The sequence below is a fragment of the Oncorhynchus keta genome, chromosome 7 (assembly GCF_023373465.1).
Source record: "Oncorhynchus keta strain PuntledgeMale-10-30-2019 chromosome 7, Oket_V2, whole genome shotgun sequence".
In the NCBI taxonomy this organism is placed as follows: domain Eukaryota; kingdom Metazoa; phylum Chordata; class Actinopteri; order Salmoniformes; family Salmonidae; genus Oncorhynchus; species Oncorhynchus keta.
The window spans coordinates 20,098,426-20,113,752 of NC_068427.1; the positions used below are offsets into that span (position 1 = coordinate 20,098,426).

Consider the following 15,327-nt stretch of genomic DNA (forward strand, 5'->3'; position numbering starts at 1 on the left):
TGTGTAATGTCAATGTCCAATGGCCGATGAGCACCGATACGTTTTAGCTATAATTTCTTTCATTATTTCTCTTCATATGACAAAGATTAAAAAGGATTTGCCAGTAGATTGTCGACTTGATTCATGATGACTGCTAGCTTAGATTTTGAAAGTATGATGTTGACATGATCAGTCCAATAAACGTGATTTGACATAATTTTATCTGTGGCCAACGACCTTCTAATGTAACTCTATGGTAGCACCCAAGGGGCTTGAATTTTCGAGGTCTACCCTTAGACTTGGCAGTGACGTACTGTCCCCACGAGTGACAGAACACTGAAATAATCAAGGGGCAACTAGAGAACATTACCAACACTTACACTCCGTATTTTCCGTTGGCTGACCGACTACCACAAAAAGCAACGAGCTAGGCTGAAACACCTGCATTTTTGAGCTGCCTTACTCAAGAAAGCAAAAAAAATACCATGTTTGTATGCGGCTTTATTAACTCAATGAATTCTCAATTTATGTATTTATTTACATTGTTTGCAAACTGATATGTGACACAGGTACCCCCCTAAAAAAACATGGATTTTAGCTAAATGCCCAGAATAAGGGGTCCCCACGGCCATGGTCTAAAATGAAAAATCAACTAGGGGCTCTAGGCGTTTTCTGGAAAACAATGCATCTCCCTGGAAGGTCAGTTACGCTAGCGCGTCGTGGAACATACCTTCCACGTCGTTCATTATTTTCCATAGAACACCTTAATAGCCCCCCATTAATGATTCCTTAAATATTATACCGTATTTGCAGCAGACAACATTAAGGATATTTGAAGATGAATTTAGTTCCAATTTAACATAGTAGGATAATATGAATATTACTAACATGGGTTACATAAACACATGCAAACATAATACAATTATTTAAAAAAAAACATAATTTATGCATACTTTCTCCAACTGTATTTATCAAGTAAATACAGTGCACTTGCACATGAGTCGCGCAGGGTGTGTAGTTTTCTCTCTTTCCTCCTACCAGGGATGGGATTTCGGGTTAAATATTCAAAATGGCGGATGGAGGAGCAGCGAGTCAAGATGAGAGTTCAGGACCAGGTAATCATTACAGAATTTTACATATTCATACTCATATTCAAACACTCTTTCTCTCAACCCATGTAGCACAGAAGAAACGCGACAACAAAATGAGTTAGCCCAATGTTGCTGTTGTACGCGTAATTTTAGTTAATTCACAGCTAGCGGATATTTGACAGAGGGGTAAACGGGCTATTGCAGTGCGATGACAAATTAAAGGCAAAAAACATGCCTCCCTTCTTTGTGTGATTAGAGCACTGTACGCCGCTACATATTCATACCCTTGTCTACAAATGCGATTTAGCATATTTTATTAGTAATTGGCGACGTGTCTGTGGTTTTTATACATGCCATATTCAGATATTGCTCAAATACTGTACTGTAGCTGTACTAGCTTGATAAGATGGCTAGCTTGGCTGCTAAAACTAGGCAGATCGGCTTTGTGTTTATGCTTATTGTGGCGTTAACTTATCTGCTTCTTGGAGGAGGTTTGCATATTCATTTTTCCAACAACAGCCAGCGGCTGTGCATATTACATTATAATCATATTTACAGTAGCATAATAGAAAGCCGAGAAGCTAACTTGCTTGATGTCGGAGGGCCGCAGCGTGTTTTTATATCTTCCCAGCCTTTGTGCTCGATACAGACGTTGTAGCCTGTTTTGTGTTATTCATGTGGGCCTGTCCGAGCATAATAACGTAGTCATAGAGAATGCGGGGTTCTGCATATACCATGAACTATTCGACATTATCTCGCGTTCGCCGCAAAATATGTCAAAACCTTTAGTTTGGCGGTTATAGACCATGCCGATTGTCTCCACTAAGTTTATATGCCTATTGATCATGTTTTTAGATTAACAGTAGGCTAACCCATCTTTTTTCCATCCATTGTGGCAGCTACAATCTGCCCATTTTCAGCACCTAGCCCGTGAGCTAGTGTATTTTCCAGAAGCGTGATATCAACAATAGTACTGCTCTCTTTAGCAGATAAAAGCCTAAACGCTTTAAGAAATGTATAGCCTAACTAGTATTGTTTAGTATTGTTTATGTTTAGGACGTATTTGTGCTGCCTACCTCCTGGATGTGTTTTAAGAAATAAACGATTTTCAATTTATTTTATTTCGATTATTTAATTTGACCACATTCCCCAAAATATAGCAATGACAGTTATATAAATGTTGCTCCTGCCGCCACAAATCCACTAAAAACACTCACGGTCGAAAGGGAAAAAATAGTTGCCGCCATTGTCTCGCCATTCGCTAGTCTGAGTTTGGATGAGAGCTTTGAAGTTTCGCCCCACACAACCGAGTCCCTCTTGTCTTGAGTTCTGTGTGTGCGTCGGTATCGGTGGCGTTTGTTTACGCAGACTGAATATATTAAAAACTTCAGTAGAATGCCTAATTTGGGGACGTTTCTGATATTTAAAAACGATGCCTTGGATTTCCCAAACTTCTTGTGGAGAGCGATTCCCGTGTTCAGCATCAGTTTTGAATTCCGTTTCTTTACAATCCATGTCGGCGAGGCCCATTCTACCTGTGCCATTTTTTCCCGGGGAGGGGTGATGCGTACTTCCGTGACAGCCAGGGGCACAAGAGAGGCCCACATCCAATGAATGTCTTCGGTCTCAGTTTGATGAAAGGGCAGACAAGGGCTCCCACCCATTTTCTTTTCTGGTGACACTGTTTTCATGATAATAAACACTTAAGATTTGCTGAAGTAGTTCAAATCTTTTCGCTCTGATGTCATATTATAGGTCTATTGTCGCCCTTCTTCAACTTTTATGAACATTCTAGCCAGCAAGCACATTTTCCAAAAGATATGACAACTACACAATTTGCTTGCCTGATGACGCAAACTGAATTCTTCCTCTGCCCTATGTTCACTACATACTGTACTTCAGTCTAAGACTGCTATTGTTGAAGTAATTTCTGGTTATGTTATACAAAACAAAGTCATCAGCGATTTGATCATCACTAACCAATCAGATTATCAAAGCCGATGACACATTTTTTAAACGCTGTGTTATCCAGGTGTGTTATGGCTCTGGCCCAACCCATCGGTTAATGGGACCAAACAGAACAGTTAGAGTGTGTATGCGTTCTAGAAATCAGTGGGGAGGTACTCAGATCCAGACTTATGAACTAACGTCCGTGGGTGTGGCGTAGCGTTTGGCCGGAGTAAGGAGTTTGGGTAGCCAGGCAAACTATTTGCTGCTTAGGCTAGGCGTTTGTGTCCATATTTTAGTTGTAGGCTACATCCCTGTTACTTATTAAAGATAATCTTATTCATGTTGCTGTGTTGTGTCTTGTGCTTTTTTGCAAAGTGTGAAATCAGGTTATCCTTGTCACTGTAGCACAGCATTCACTTATTTTGTTGGGTTCCTGTCTTGTTGTGGGAAGCATTCAGTAAGTCCTTTGTAAAAAAAAATAAAGGGGGGGAGGGGCTTTTAGAACAAAATTGGGTCGATTATGAACTAAGCTACTTTGTGGTGAGAAATTATTTTCTAATTTTCACACTCGCCCTCCTCACTTCCTCACAGTTTTATATTTTCATCCCATTCCATCCCGAGAGTTCCGTCTATGAATATTCATAGTTGTAAACATGGTTTTCATGAATAATGCATTATGTTCAGTAATAGATGCAAGGCATCTGAAAAGTATGCATGAAGTACGTACAGACAAGCTGTTCTATAGTGGGAGTTTGAGAGGAGTATGTCATGTGCACATAGTGATATACTATACAGTATGTGACTAGATGGATAGTAGGTAGGCTTGGTACTAGATTACCATGGTAAAGTTAACCTGGTAAGAGAAGGGACCAGACAGCTGTGTGGGATGTAGCCTAGGATAGGACAAGAGGAAGGCCAAAAAGATTCTCAAAGGGGCAAAAGACAAATGAAAATAATCTAGTGTTGTTCAGGTATAATTTTTTGGAATATACTATAGGCCTAATCCGGTTTGCCAGTAGCCCTGCTAACACTGGGCTAGGCCATCCACATAGGATTCACAGTATTTTGATTTTAAAAACAATTGGGAAATGTTTATATGATCCCCTTTCAAACAGCTCATCTTTACCTCTTTCTTGTAGGCATTCACCTTTTATATAGCCATTACTTAGGGTTGTGACTAGAGGGAGTACAGCTATGACCGGAAGTTACATTTTGTAGCAGGTTAGGAGAGCATTTTAATTACCTCTAACCCTTTACCTAACCTTAACCTACGTCTCCTAACCTGCCACGTTAATTATGCTAACCTGATGCGTAAGTTCTCCTAACTCCTAACTTCCGGTTGAAGCTGTACTCCCTCTAGCCAGAGCCACTACTTTGGCGGGAACTGAGCAAAGAGACATTCAACTTTGACCCTGTTGCTGCAACAGTTGTCATGCTAACCTGAAGCAGCAAACAGCATTGATCAAGTTCTATATTTCTCAGATAGGACAGAATGCAATTAACTGCTTTAATTTCTTCACATTCACAAACAGTAAGTTAGCAGTTTGCCATACTTGTAAATCTTTTCTAAATAATTACCTTCTACTGTGTTAATTTTCCTGTTATGGTGAATAAAAATGTGTCCAAAACTTTACCGTTAGCATTATGCGTTCGGGCAGGTAGTGTTCTCCTGGCATCTGCCAAACCCAGATTCGTCCGTCGGACTGCCAGATGGCGAAGCGTGATTCATCACTCTAGAGAATGCGTTTCCACTGCTCCAGAGTCCATTGGCGGCAAGCTTTACACCACTCAAGCCGGCTCTTGCCGTTGCGCATGGCGATCTTAGGCCTGTGTGCGGCTGCTCTGCCATTTCATAAAGCTCCCCACAAGCAGTTATTGTGCTGACGTTGCTTCCAGAGGCAGTTCAAAACTCGGTAGTGAGTGTTGCAAACGAGGACAGACAATTTTTATGCGCTTCAGCACTCGGCGGTCCCGTTCTGTGAGCTTGTCTGGCCTAACAAATCATCTAAAAGGTATTGCCAGCAGGTATCTCACTGGTCATCCCCAAAGCCAACACCTCCTTTGGCCGCTTTTCCTCCCAGTTCTCCGCTGCCGATGACTGGAACAAATTGCAAAAATCACTGAAGTTGGAGACTTATATTCCCCTCACTAACTTTAAACATCAGCTATCTGAGCAGATAACCGATCGTTGCAGCTGTACATAGCCCATCTGTAAATAGCCCTTCCAATCTACCTACCTCATCCCCATATTCTTTTTAAATGTACTTTTCTGCTCTTTTGCGCACCAGTATTTCTACTTGCACATCATCATATGCTCATCTATCACTCCAATGTTAATTTGCTAAATTGTAATTACTTCGCTACTATGGACTATTTATTGCCTTACCTCCTCACGCCATTTGCACACACTGTATATAGACTTCATTTTTTTCTATTGTGTTATTGACTGTACGCTTTTTTATTCCATGTGTAACTCTGTTGTTGTTTGTTTCGCACTGCTTTGCTTTATCTTGGCCAGGCCGCAGTTGTAAATGAGAACTTGTTCTCAACTGGCCTACCTGGTTAAATGAAGGTGAAATAAAAAAAATACAGATTAGTTGAAAAATCTATTGCGGTGGTTTGTATGAGGCTTTCCTGTAACGACCAGTAATGGACAAAAACCTTTGTACACTAGATAATGTGATATAACCTGTCTGTAGCTAGGTAATTACAGTGATTATACAAAATGCTCTTTCCATGACATAGGTGAATCCAGGTGAAAGCTATGATCCCTTATTGATGTCACTTGTTAAATCCACTTCAATCATTGTAGATGAAGGGGGGTTAAAGTGATTTGTAAGCCTCGAGATAATTGAGACAGATTGTGTATGTGTGCCATTCAGAGGGTGAATGGTCAAAACAAAATATTTTAAGCGCCTTTGAACGGGGTATGGTAGTAGTTGCCAGGTGCACCGGTTTTGAGTGTGTCAAGAAGTGCAGCGCTGCTGGGTTTTTCACACTCAACAGTTTCCTGTGTGTATCAAGAATGGTCCACCACCCAAAGGACATCCAGACAACTTGACACAACTGCAGGAAGCATTGGCGTCAACATAGGCCAGCATCCCTGAGGAAAACTTTCGACACCTTCTAGAGTTCATGCCCCAACGAATTGAGGCTGTTCCTAGGGCAAAGGGGGTGCAACTCAATATTAGGAAGGTGTTCCTAATATTTTGTACACTCAGTGTATATGAGCTGGATAGCTAGATGAGCTAAATATTAAAAAAACTGCAACAACCCAAAACATTGTATAGAAAGTGTCTTTTAGTTGCCTGGCTTGCTAAATTTACATATCCTAAATACAATTTAAAACTAATGGTTTTTTTTTGTGCAAAAAATGTAACAGGTAATGCTGCTATTTGGACTTGGCTGCTTCAATGTCAAGCAGACTGCCGTTTTTGTGTTTATACCAGGTTTATACTTTTTCTTAATAACAAGAACAAGTTTGATGTCAGAGAACAACAATAGAATGTTCATAATTGAAAGCGTGCCACGCCGCTACATGATGATAGGGGACATTTATACTGAGGGTCTGGCGGGACATTTTACACATATTACCACAATCATGACTAGGTTGGTTGGTGGAAAATAAAAGTACAGGCTATGTTGCCGGCAATACCTTTCAGATATAAATGCAAGTTGCCAAAAAGTGTTAAAGTTGGTGGCAAAACGTCTTGTTTTAAAAGGTCTATAATAGTAGGAGAGAGACATGCATGATCAATAGGACAAATGGAAAAATTTGGTCACCATAATTGTAGAACAGTGAAATGCCTTATGCACACACAGTTACATGCTAAGTACTGTATTAACAAACTAGTTTAGGCCTATAGGCTTAACTCAGCTACATGATATTAATGGGAACTTAGTTTGAAGTGTTGCCGTGACTTTACATACTATGGGTGAAGTTAAATGTCAGTGGAATTTGAATATGCTTATTATTCTACACTCGCTATGCCTCACGTTGAATGTCTCCCTTTCACATTAGCTGTTCCGCTATATTCACTCAGCCTTTCTATAAAAAAGTGCTAATGACTTACCTATTAAATATTCTCTGCTAAAATATTTGCATAATGAATTGTTCGATCCACAGTTGGATTTTGCGAGCCACCCTAGCAAGTGTGGTTTAAATAAAGTGCCTTTCTCCTTACTTCTCTTTGCCTCTGAACCCTTCTGTTTTCTCTTTTTGTTTTGCATTAAGAGGGTATAGTGGGTGGTTGTGGTTTGGAAGGAAGAAAGATGGGGTGTCTGTTTTTTGGGTATCTCCGTCCTTGTATCATGGGAGGGAACCTTATTTTTTCCATCAACAAATTCACACTTGGAGAGTTAGTGGTTGAAACATTTGCTGTGGCTTTGAGAACGTGAGTTTAAGTGTCCATAAGGGTTCAGGACTAGACCCAGATGCAGACACGAGAGGCAGATGGTTTGCGTGTTTGATATATATTAGTTCCAAAAGGGGTAAACAAGAGAATAGTCATGGACAGGCAAAAGGTCAAAACCAGATCAGAGTCCAGGAGGTACAGAGTGGCAGGCAGGTTCGAGGTCAGGGCAGGCAGACTGGTCAGGCAGGTGGGTACAGAGTCCAGAAAACAGGCAAGGGACAAAACCAGGAGGACTAGCAAAAGAGAATAGCAAAAGCAGGAGCACGGGAAAAACACGCTGGTTGACTTGAAACAGACGAGACGAACTGGCACAGAGAGACAGGAAACACAGGGATAAATCCACCGGGGAAAATAAATTACACCTGGAGGGGGTGGAGACAAGGACAGGTGAAACAGATCAGGGCGTGACAGTGTCGTAACCTGGCCTAAATCGGCCTTCTGAAGAAAATGGTTAGCCTTTAGCTTCCTTGGCTGAAAAAGTACTACAAACTAGTCTAATAATAGCCCACACTGCAACTGCAAAAACACTGTTTTTAGGCTATTGTTTGATTACTGTCCATACTGTTGATTACTGTCCCTACTGCTTTGTCATGCCCTTTCTTCAGTCTCTGTTTGTCTTGGTCACTAGTGTGATAAGGGAGCCAAGAAAAGAGACGAATTCGGTTTAGTTTTTTATTGAGGATTTTTTTGAGCAAGGCAAAACCACACATTCATCCCCCTATTTTTCAGAGGTCTACCCCACAAAACAATCAGATTTAATTTTAACATTGCTTTGACACCCCACTCTGTCAGTCGGCGCCTGCCTGCTCGCTACATTAACTTCCAAGGCATGTTCTTCTACACTAGATTAAAAAGAGTGAAATGGGAAAAAAGCCGTCTGAATGAGAACAACTAGCCTAATGGAATTTAAAGCTAATCTAAATATGCTAATCTTCACACGCTTCATAAACATAGCAGATAATACCCCCCCCTCCCATTTCTGTTTCTCTCTCTCTGTCTCAGTAGTTGTGCAGAGTGGAATGCCATAGCCACAGGGGGTCTGGTAGTAATGACAGGCTCGTGGTGGAGTTATTTATTCCCCCCACCTCCAAGCCCTCATTAATAACCAGGCCTGGTCTCTGTGACTCCTGGCGGACTTTGGGACCAGCAGTCCGAGACATTCTATTAGTTCTATTAGCACCCGCCACCTTTCCACGCCAACGTGCCCAGACCACTGCCGACAGGCCTCGCACTGAATTCTGGGCAGTTGTTTGCCCTGTTTTTTTACCTGGCTCTCTCAGCTAATTACTCTGCTGCCTGCATTCTGCCGGTAATTGGGCTTAGTTTGAGCCCGGACATCTTTAAAAAAAAATATATTCCCCTGTTTTTTATTGTTCTCCAAAAAGCCATCCAATTAATATGCTAATGAAATGATACATATTTATGGATTTTAAATTATGCAGAAAGCTTTCAGAGCCCGGTGTGAAATGAATTGCTTACAGGACTTCAAAGCCTTGAATCGCTAACGAGGTAGGGCCTGATTTGCATACAGCTTTAATCAGTTGAATACTGATTATACTCCATTATAGAATGGGGTGGGTGGAGGGAGAGAGAGAGGAGCCAGCTGCACTAGTTGTTTCTGTTTTCTTCCAGATAGAGAGGGAGAGAGAACTTTTTCAGTAGTTGCGACAATCCTGCCACGCATCGGAGAGAGGGAGGGAAACTGTTGAGAAGAAAGGAAAGGTAGAGAAAGATCGATTGAGAGTGAGGGAGAGCTGTTAGTCTAAAACCCATTGGCTTAAGTGGAGTGCTGAGGCTGTGTCTCAGTGTTGTTCAGTGGAGCGTTCAGTGGACTGTGCCAGTCTGTCTGTGTCTTGTGTGTGTAGCTGTAGTTTGACTGGACTCTGCACTGACCAGTGGATAGTGAAGAGAGGGAGTAGGGAGAGGAGGGGCAGTGTGCAGTCCGGCGGAACCAAGCCTATCTGCCGCCGCCAGCTTTTGCAAGCATGCTGGAAAATACAGGTTCTACAGAAGTGGGTGAGTCATGTGGTCCGGTGTTGTGTGTTTGTGATGTTGATGATGATGGGGTACCAAATACACCAGATATTGTTGTTGTGGGGGGAGGCCAGGGAGAGCTGCTCATTTTGGAAGTGGGCTACTCATTTGCCGAGAAGGTGCTTAAGTACCAGCTCCTGGTGGCAGGCTTGGACATCCTCGGGTAGAGGTGCAAGCTGGTGGCGCGGATATTTGGCACAGCCTTGCAGTGCGTGTCCTCCAGATTGCGGGCCTGATAAAAACTAGGGCAAAGCAATTGGCTAGGTACTGCTCTGTTTCAGCTGTCGTGGGCAGCCTAGCTGTTTGGAGAGGGAGGTGCTTTCTGTACCCTTACATGCCATGCATAAAGGGACCTTTTGAAATCTACCAATTTGATTGGTAGATTCAAATAAAGTATTTCAAATGTGAATGTGAGAGAGAGAGCGAGATCGTCAAGGAACAAGTCAAAAGGGGATGAAACATTGTCCTGCTGGGCTTTTATGCATGTAAAGGCATGCTTCAAAGTGTATCCCCTAATTTCCATTGTTGAAGATGTTGATTTCCACTGTATTAAATGGGGCTTTTTCTAATTGTAAAATTTTCACCTGGCGCAATTTTTTTTAACCTGGTTTTGTATGGAAACAATACTCTGCATGTAGGCTAGAGGTAGTTGTGGGTGTGTAGCCCATCAGAAAACATTATTATCAGACTCTGTTGGAAGGAGTGGGAGTTGTCTAGTGTTATTGTATTAACTGCAGCATACGACATCAGATATTTAAAAGATGTGGGCTTTAGGCGCTGGTTTGGGATGGGATGGTGGGGCGTTACTTTTAGATGACAGTTGAGTGAAAGTCTCTCTCTGTCTGTCTGTTTTGTCTGTCTGCCTCTTTCAGATTCTAGAATGAGTAATCCATCAGAAACTAGTAAATGTGCAATGGAGAGTCAGAGTGGGGACGGAAACACAGGTGAGTTACCTGCTGTGACCTGCTGCTGCATTGCTCTGGCTGCCCGCACCTGGAGTGTCGTTCAGGAGGCACAAACGGTTTCAAATAGTCACAAACGGACAGAGAAAATGTCCTTGGTTATTAGACTCTTAAGTTCAGGTAATGGTCTTCTGTTTAAAAACCTGTGGTCCTGTTTAGTGCCCTCTGAACACCCCCCGGGTCTGCACTCTGCTCACTTCAATGTCCTACAGAGTGTGTGTTTTTATTGTGTTGATTGAGAAACCTAATAGAGAGAGAGGTTCAGTGAAAGTTAATTGGGTTGTTGTGCTGTTGCTGTAATTAGAGGCTACTGTGTGAGTATTATGTTCACACGTGTCGATTTGTGTGTGCGTATGTGAAAGTGTGTGTGTGTGTGTGTGTGTGTATGTGAAAGTAATTAATTGCTTTTCTGTTCTCAGGAGTCCAAACGAATGGACTGGACTTTCAGAGGCAGACGGTGCAGGCCACAAATGCAATCACCAATGCACATGCACAGGCTCTGATCCAACAGGTAACTCACTCACTCAGACCAAAATGCACACAGGTTTGCTGCTTTTACCAGAGAGTGTGTGTCTGTGTGATCTGAGTATATGTGGGTGTATTTTTTGCACGTGCCCAGGCTGGCAGAAGTGTAGTTGAAATGAGGAGAGGGGACAGAGACATGCCAACAGAACAGAGCCACACACACTAGAGCCGGACGATATGGACAGAAAATCCATATCGTGATAAATCTAACCATTTTACTCGTAAATCTAACCATTTTACTCGTAAACAGTAAATATGAAACGTTTATTTTTATTACTTTACATTAGCGGCAGGGCACTATCATTTTTTATTTTCAGTGCGAAGTAAGAAAACTGAGATGGTAGCCATGATTCAAAAAGTCAGCTATTTGATCTAACATATCCAGGGAATGCATGGTTGATATGTTGATGTGCGACCTGTCAAATAGGATCCAGAAGGATCAGATTTATTTTTGGTTCTTCAGAGAATCTGCCGACATCTTTGTGCATATTGGACTTTAAGCTGTATTATTCACAACCTGAGGAAGTGGGAACTCAAAACACTTGGCTGGATTGCTTACTCTAAATATGATGTTGTTGCTATATAGCCATGTAGGCTAATTGATTAAGCTATCAGTGAATGTAGGCTAATGTCCTACAAAAACCTTTCAGGACTAGGTCTAGGCTAATTTATATAAATGGCACACTCTGCTTTGCGCACCATACTAACTACAGTCTACTCTGGTTGTAAAGTTGTGCCATGAATTCAAGAGGTGAGAAATACATGATATACTCCCAGAAAGCTGTGACTCTCCTCTGTAACTACAACAACAGTAGTTGCTTTGAAAACTGTATGTTTCCCACAATTACATTTGGAGCAACTGTCATATGCTTGTGCTTCACAGTAGGATGAGGGAGTGAGAGTGGCTCGCTCACACAAAATACGACAGCGAAATGGGGCAGATACTTTCATAGCAGGAATCAACATAATGCATAGGCTATTACTGTTGACCAAATATTGGCTTTACAACAATCTACAGGAATGTCGTGTAGCAAAATCACAGAAAATTACCTTCGTAGGTAAAATGTTTCGTTAAGAGGAAGGCAATATCCGTCATTTTCGGTTTACCATCCCAGCTCTAACACACACACACACACACACACACACACACACACACACACACACACACACACACACACACACACACACACACACACACACACACACACACACACACACACACTACATGTAAATGAGCCTTGCTCTCTCGGTATCGCCTGGCAACAAGGCAGATTAATCAACCCTGTATGCTAATTAGCTGCTCTGCGGTTGCTCGGAAACAGATGGCGAAGAATATGCAAATCTCTGCAGAATTTACATGCACCGCATAACAGTTTTTAAAATTAATTTCTCCACTCACCCCTCCCTCTTTCCTCTCTGTTCTCTGTGGGCTGCAGTACATTCCTCTCCTGTTTTCCTTATGTCGATCATTTTCTACTTAGAGAATACCTTCAGTGTGCTACCTATTATTGAAACTCTGTTTTTGTGTTTATGTGGCAGTGTGTGTGGGATTGTGTTTTGTCTTGCTGTGTATATGTTTTTTCTCTTCTTCTCCACTCCAATGTTGAACATTAAACATTTTGGTCTTTGCTCATTATCTCTAGTCAAGACTCTGACAGATATAGTTGCAAGAATTAGGGCATCTGAGTAGAATAAGTATCAGTCAACATCATTATTCAAAAACAGATCGACAAAATGTACAGACGACTCGTGATAAATGCAACGGCTTGAGACTGGACTTAACAGGAACATGTCGTTATCAGGAGCAATGTAAAATAATGCAGTTGAACTGAGACTGGAAAACTGTATTGCACTCATCGAGTTTACAGTTATCAGGAGTCGCCTGTGTCTATATGACATGTATCTGGGAAGGTTATTCTATATAAGGTTATCCTATGTACTCTGCTCCTAGTCCAAGTCTGAAGACTCGGGTGCAATTCCGACCTCCGTCCAGCAGGGGGTGCTGCCTCAGGCCCAGCTCATGCTGGCTGGGGGACAGATAGCTGGAGTAAGTGTCATGCTGTCTGCCTGCCTGCTTGTCGGTTCATCTGTCTGTCTGTAATGTGCTGGTTCTCTATGGCTTCCTCATCTGCACTGATCTAAAAGAACAGCAAATACTCAGGAGGTATCGTTGGTATATTGGTTTCACTGTTCTCAGATCAGTGCATATGAACGGAAGGAGACTATTGAGATACACCCAGAGAAAGGGTGGGGTTATGTCCAAATACTATTTTCCTTGTTTCCTCTCCTTAGTGACCGGTGATTCGATATAAAGATTGAATGGGAATTGATCTACCTACCTTATTCATTCTACCAATTCCTGCTATGATCAGTGTTGGTGGGAGGAACTGAGAGAAGAGTATTGGGACGTAGCCTGTGTGGGCTTGTGCACATGTGCAATCATGTCAACCCCACGACAAACATCACCCTGGTACCATCTTTTGGTTTGTGTGTGAGCGACCGGGAGCCCAGGCGTCATACTCATCCATGATCATTCTGTCGCATGGCCAGAAAGCCCTCACATGATAGAGTCATGTGACCTAAAGATCAGACAGCCAGTGGCTGCGATGAGAAACCTCTCCAAACACCAACATCATCTCCCGTCCAAATGCATGAGTCCTCTACTCTCTCCGTCTGTTGGGCCCTAAGGCACTCAGTCACTGCATCACATGTACTGCTAGTTTTGTAGTCCTTTGAAACTTGAAAGACCTTTGACATTTTGAAATGAATGGTGAGGGGCATTTGTCTTGACATACTATTGTTTCTCTTCCAACCGCTCACGCCATTTACATTATTATCTCTATCTCTGCGCCCCCCTCTACCTTTCTCTCTGCCCTCTCTCCACAATATCTGTCTCCACAATATCTGTCATCTCTGCCTTTCTATCTCCCTCTTTCTCTCTGCCCCCCTCTCGCTGTCTCCCTGTCTCTTTCGCTTTGACCCCCCCCGTCTCGCTTTCTCTCTCCAGTTGACCCTGTCTCCAGCGCAGCAGCAGATGCTTTTGCAGCAGGCCCAGGCCCAGCTCTTGGCAGCAGCCATGCAGCAGCAATCAGCCAGCCAGCAGAGCAGCACCACGGGGGCCAGCATCTCTGCCTCTGCAGCCACCCCCATCACACAGCTGCCTCTGTCCCAGCCCGTCCAGATCACCTCTGTAAGAGAAAAACACACACACCAAATACATGAGAATGTGTATAGACACACACACACACACACACACACACACACACACACACACACACACACACACACACACACACACACACACACACACACACACACACACACACACACACAACCCCATCACTAGGGCTAGATGGAATCTGCAGGGGGCAGAGTATCCTGCTACCTGCTCTAGAAAGGGGTGTAAAATAAAATCCTGAAGTCAAACCCAATACTGCCTCAAAACATATAACAGCCACAGTGTCATCAATTGAATATGCAGGAAACACAGAGCTGTAATGTTCACATCATTCCCCCTCAGATTCCCTCTGTCTCTACTCATCTCCCAGGCCAGCTAAGCCAGCTGGGATACCCGTATGAGATGGCGACCTTCAGCAGTTACCTACCTGTAGTACACCTTTATATCACTGTTATATGAATGACTGGACCTGTAAAATCTACCTAGTAGTACTCATGTATAACACTGCTATATGAATGATTATAAGTATGCTGTTACCTGTAGTACGTTGTAACCTTTTCTCCCTGTGGAAGCTTAATGAAAACTTTCCTCTGTTGATCTCTGTTGTATGAATGAGTGCACCTGTAGAATGAAGCTAGAATAAAGGCCAGCAGGCAGCAGCTACAGTATCACCTCTAGTTGACCTGTACCCCCTTTACCTGTAGGACTAGACTAAATACTGGCTTCCCTGTAGTTACGAGGGTTCCTCACTTCCTGTATTTGTGTGTGCGTGTGCGTGTGCGTGTGTGTGTGTGTGTGTGTGTGTGTGTGTGTGAGATGACCAACATCAGCATGAGTGGTGTGTGACTATACGTGTCTGTGTGTGCCTGTAGTAATGTGTGCTCCTTTCTCCCGGTGGGTGTGTGCGTGAGGACTTCCAGCAGTTACAGCAGCTGCAGCAGCAGAACCTAACCATGCCCCAGTTTGTCCTGGTTCAACCTGGCCACCACATCGCCACCCAGCTGCAGCCTGGTCAGTTCATCATCTCACAGACGCCGCAGAGCCAGCAGAGTATGTACACAACGCAGAGTATGTACTACACACACACACACACACACACACACACACACACACACACACACACACACACACACACACACACACACAGGCACGCACACACACGTGCACAAACATACACACTCGCCCGTCCTCGC

The 15,327-nt window shown here is 43.0% G+C and overlaps 1 protein-coding gene across 16 annotated transcripts in view; it reads left to right on the forward strand.

Moving 5' to 3' along the window:
- The first annotated feature begins 566 nt into the window (after positions 1–566).
- Positions 567–15,327, forward strand: part of LOC118386130 (POU domain, class 2, transcription factor 1-like) — a 28,528-nt gene continuing 13,767 nt past the window's right edge. For 2 of the 16 annotated variants that reach the window (XM_052522169.1, XM_052522167.1), the window contains exons 1-7: positions 567–1,094; positions 10,342–10,413; positions 10,851–10,942; positions 12,908–13,003; positions 13,964–14,146; positions 14,477–14,563; positions 15,055–15,202. In XM_052522169.1, the coding sequence (XP_052378129.1) occupies positions 1,049–1,094; positions 10,342–10,413; positions 10,851–10,942; positions 12,908–13,003; positions 13,964–14,146; positions 14,477–14,563; positions 15,055–15,202 (724 nt within the window). In that variant the 5' untranslated portion in view covers positions 567–1,048. Of the gene's footprint in view, positions 1,095–9,078; positions 9,452–10,341; positions 10,414–10,850; positions 10,943–12,907; positions 13,004–13,963; positions 14,147–14,476; positions 14,564–15,054; positions 15,203–15,327 lie in introns of those variants that run through there. The other 14 variants (XM_052522168.1, XM_052522166.1, XM_052522172.1 and 11 more) reach the window with 12 other exon arrangements.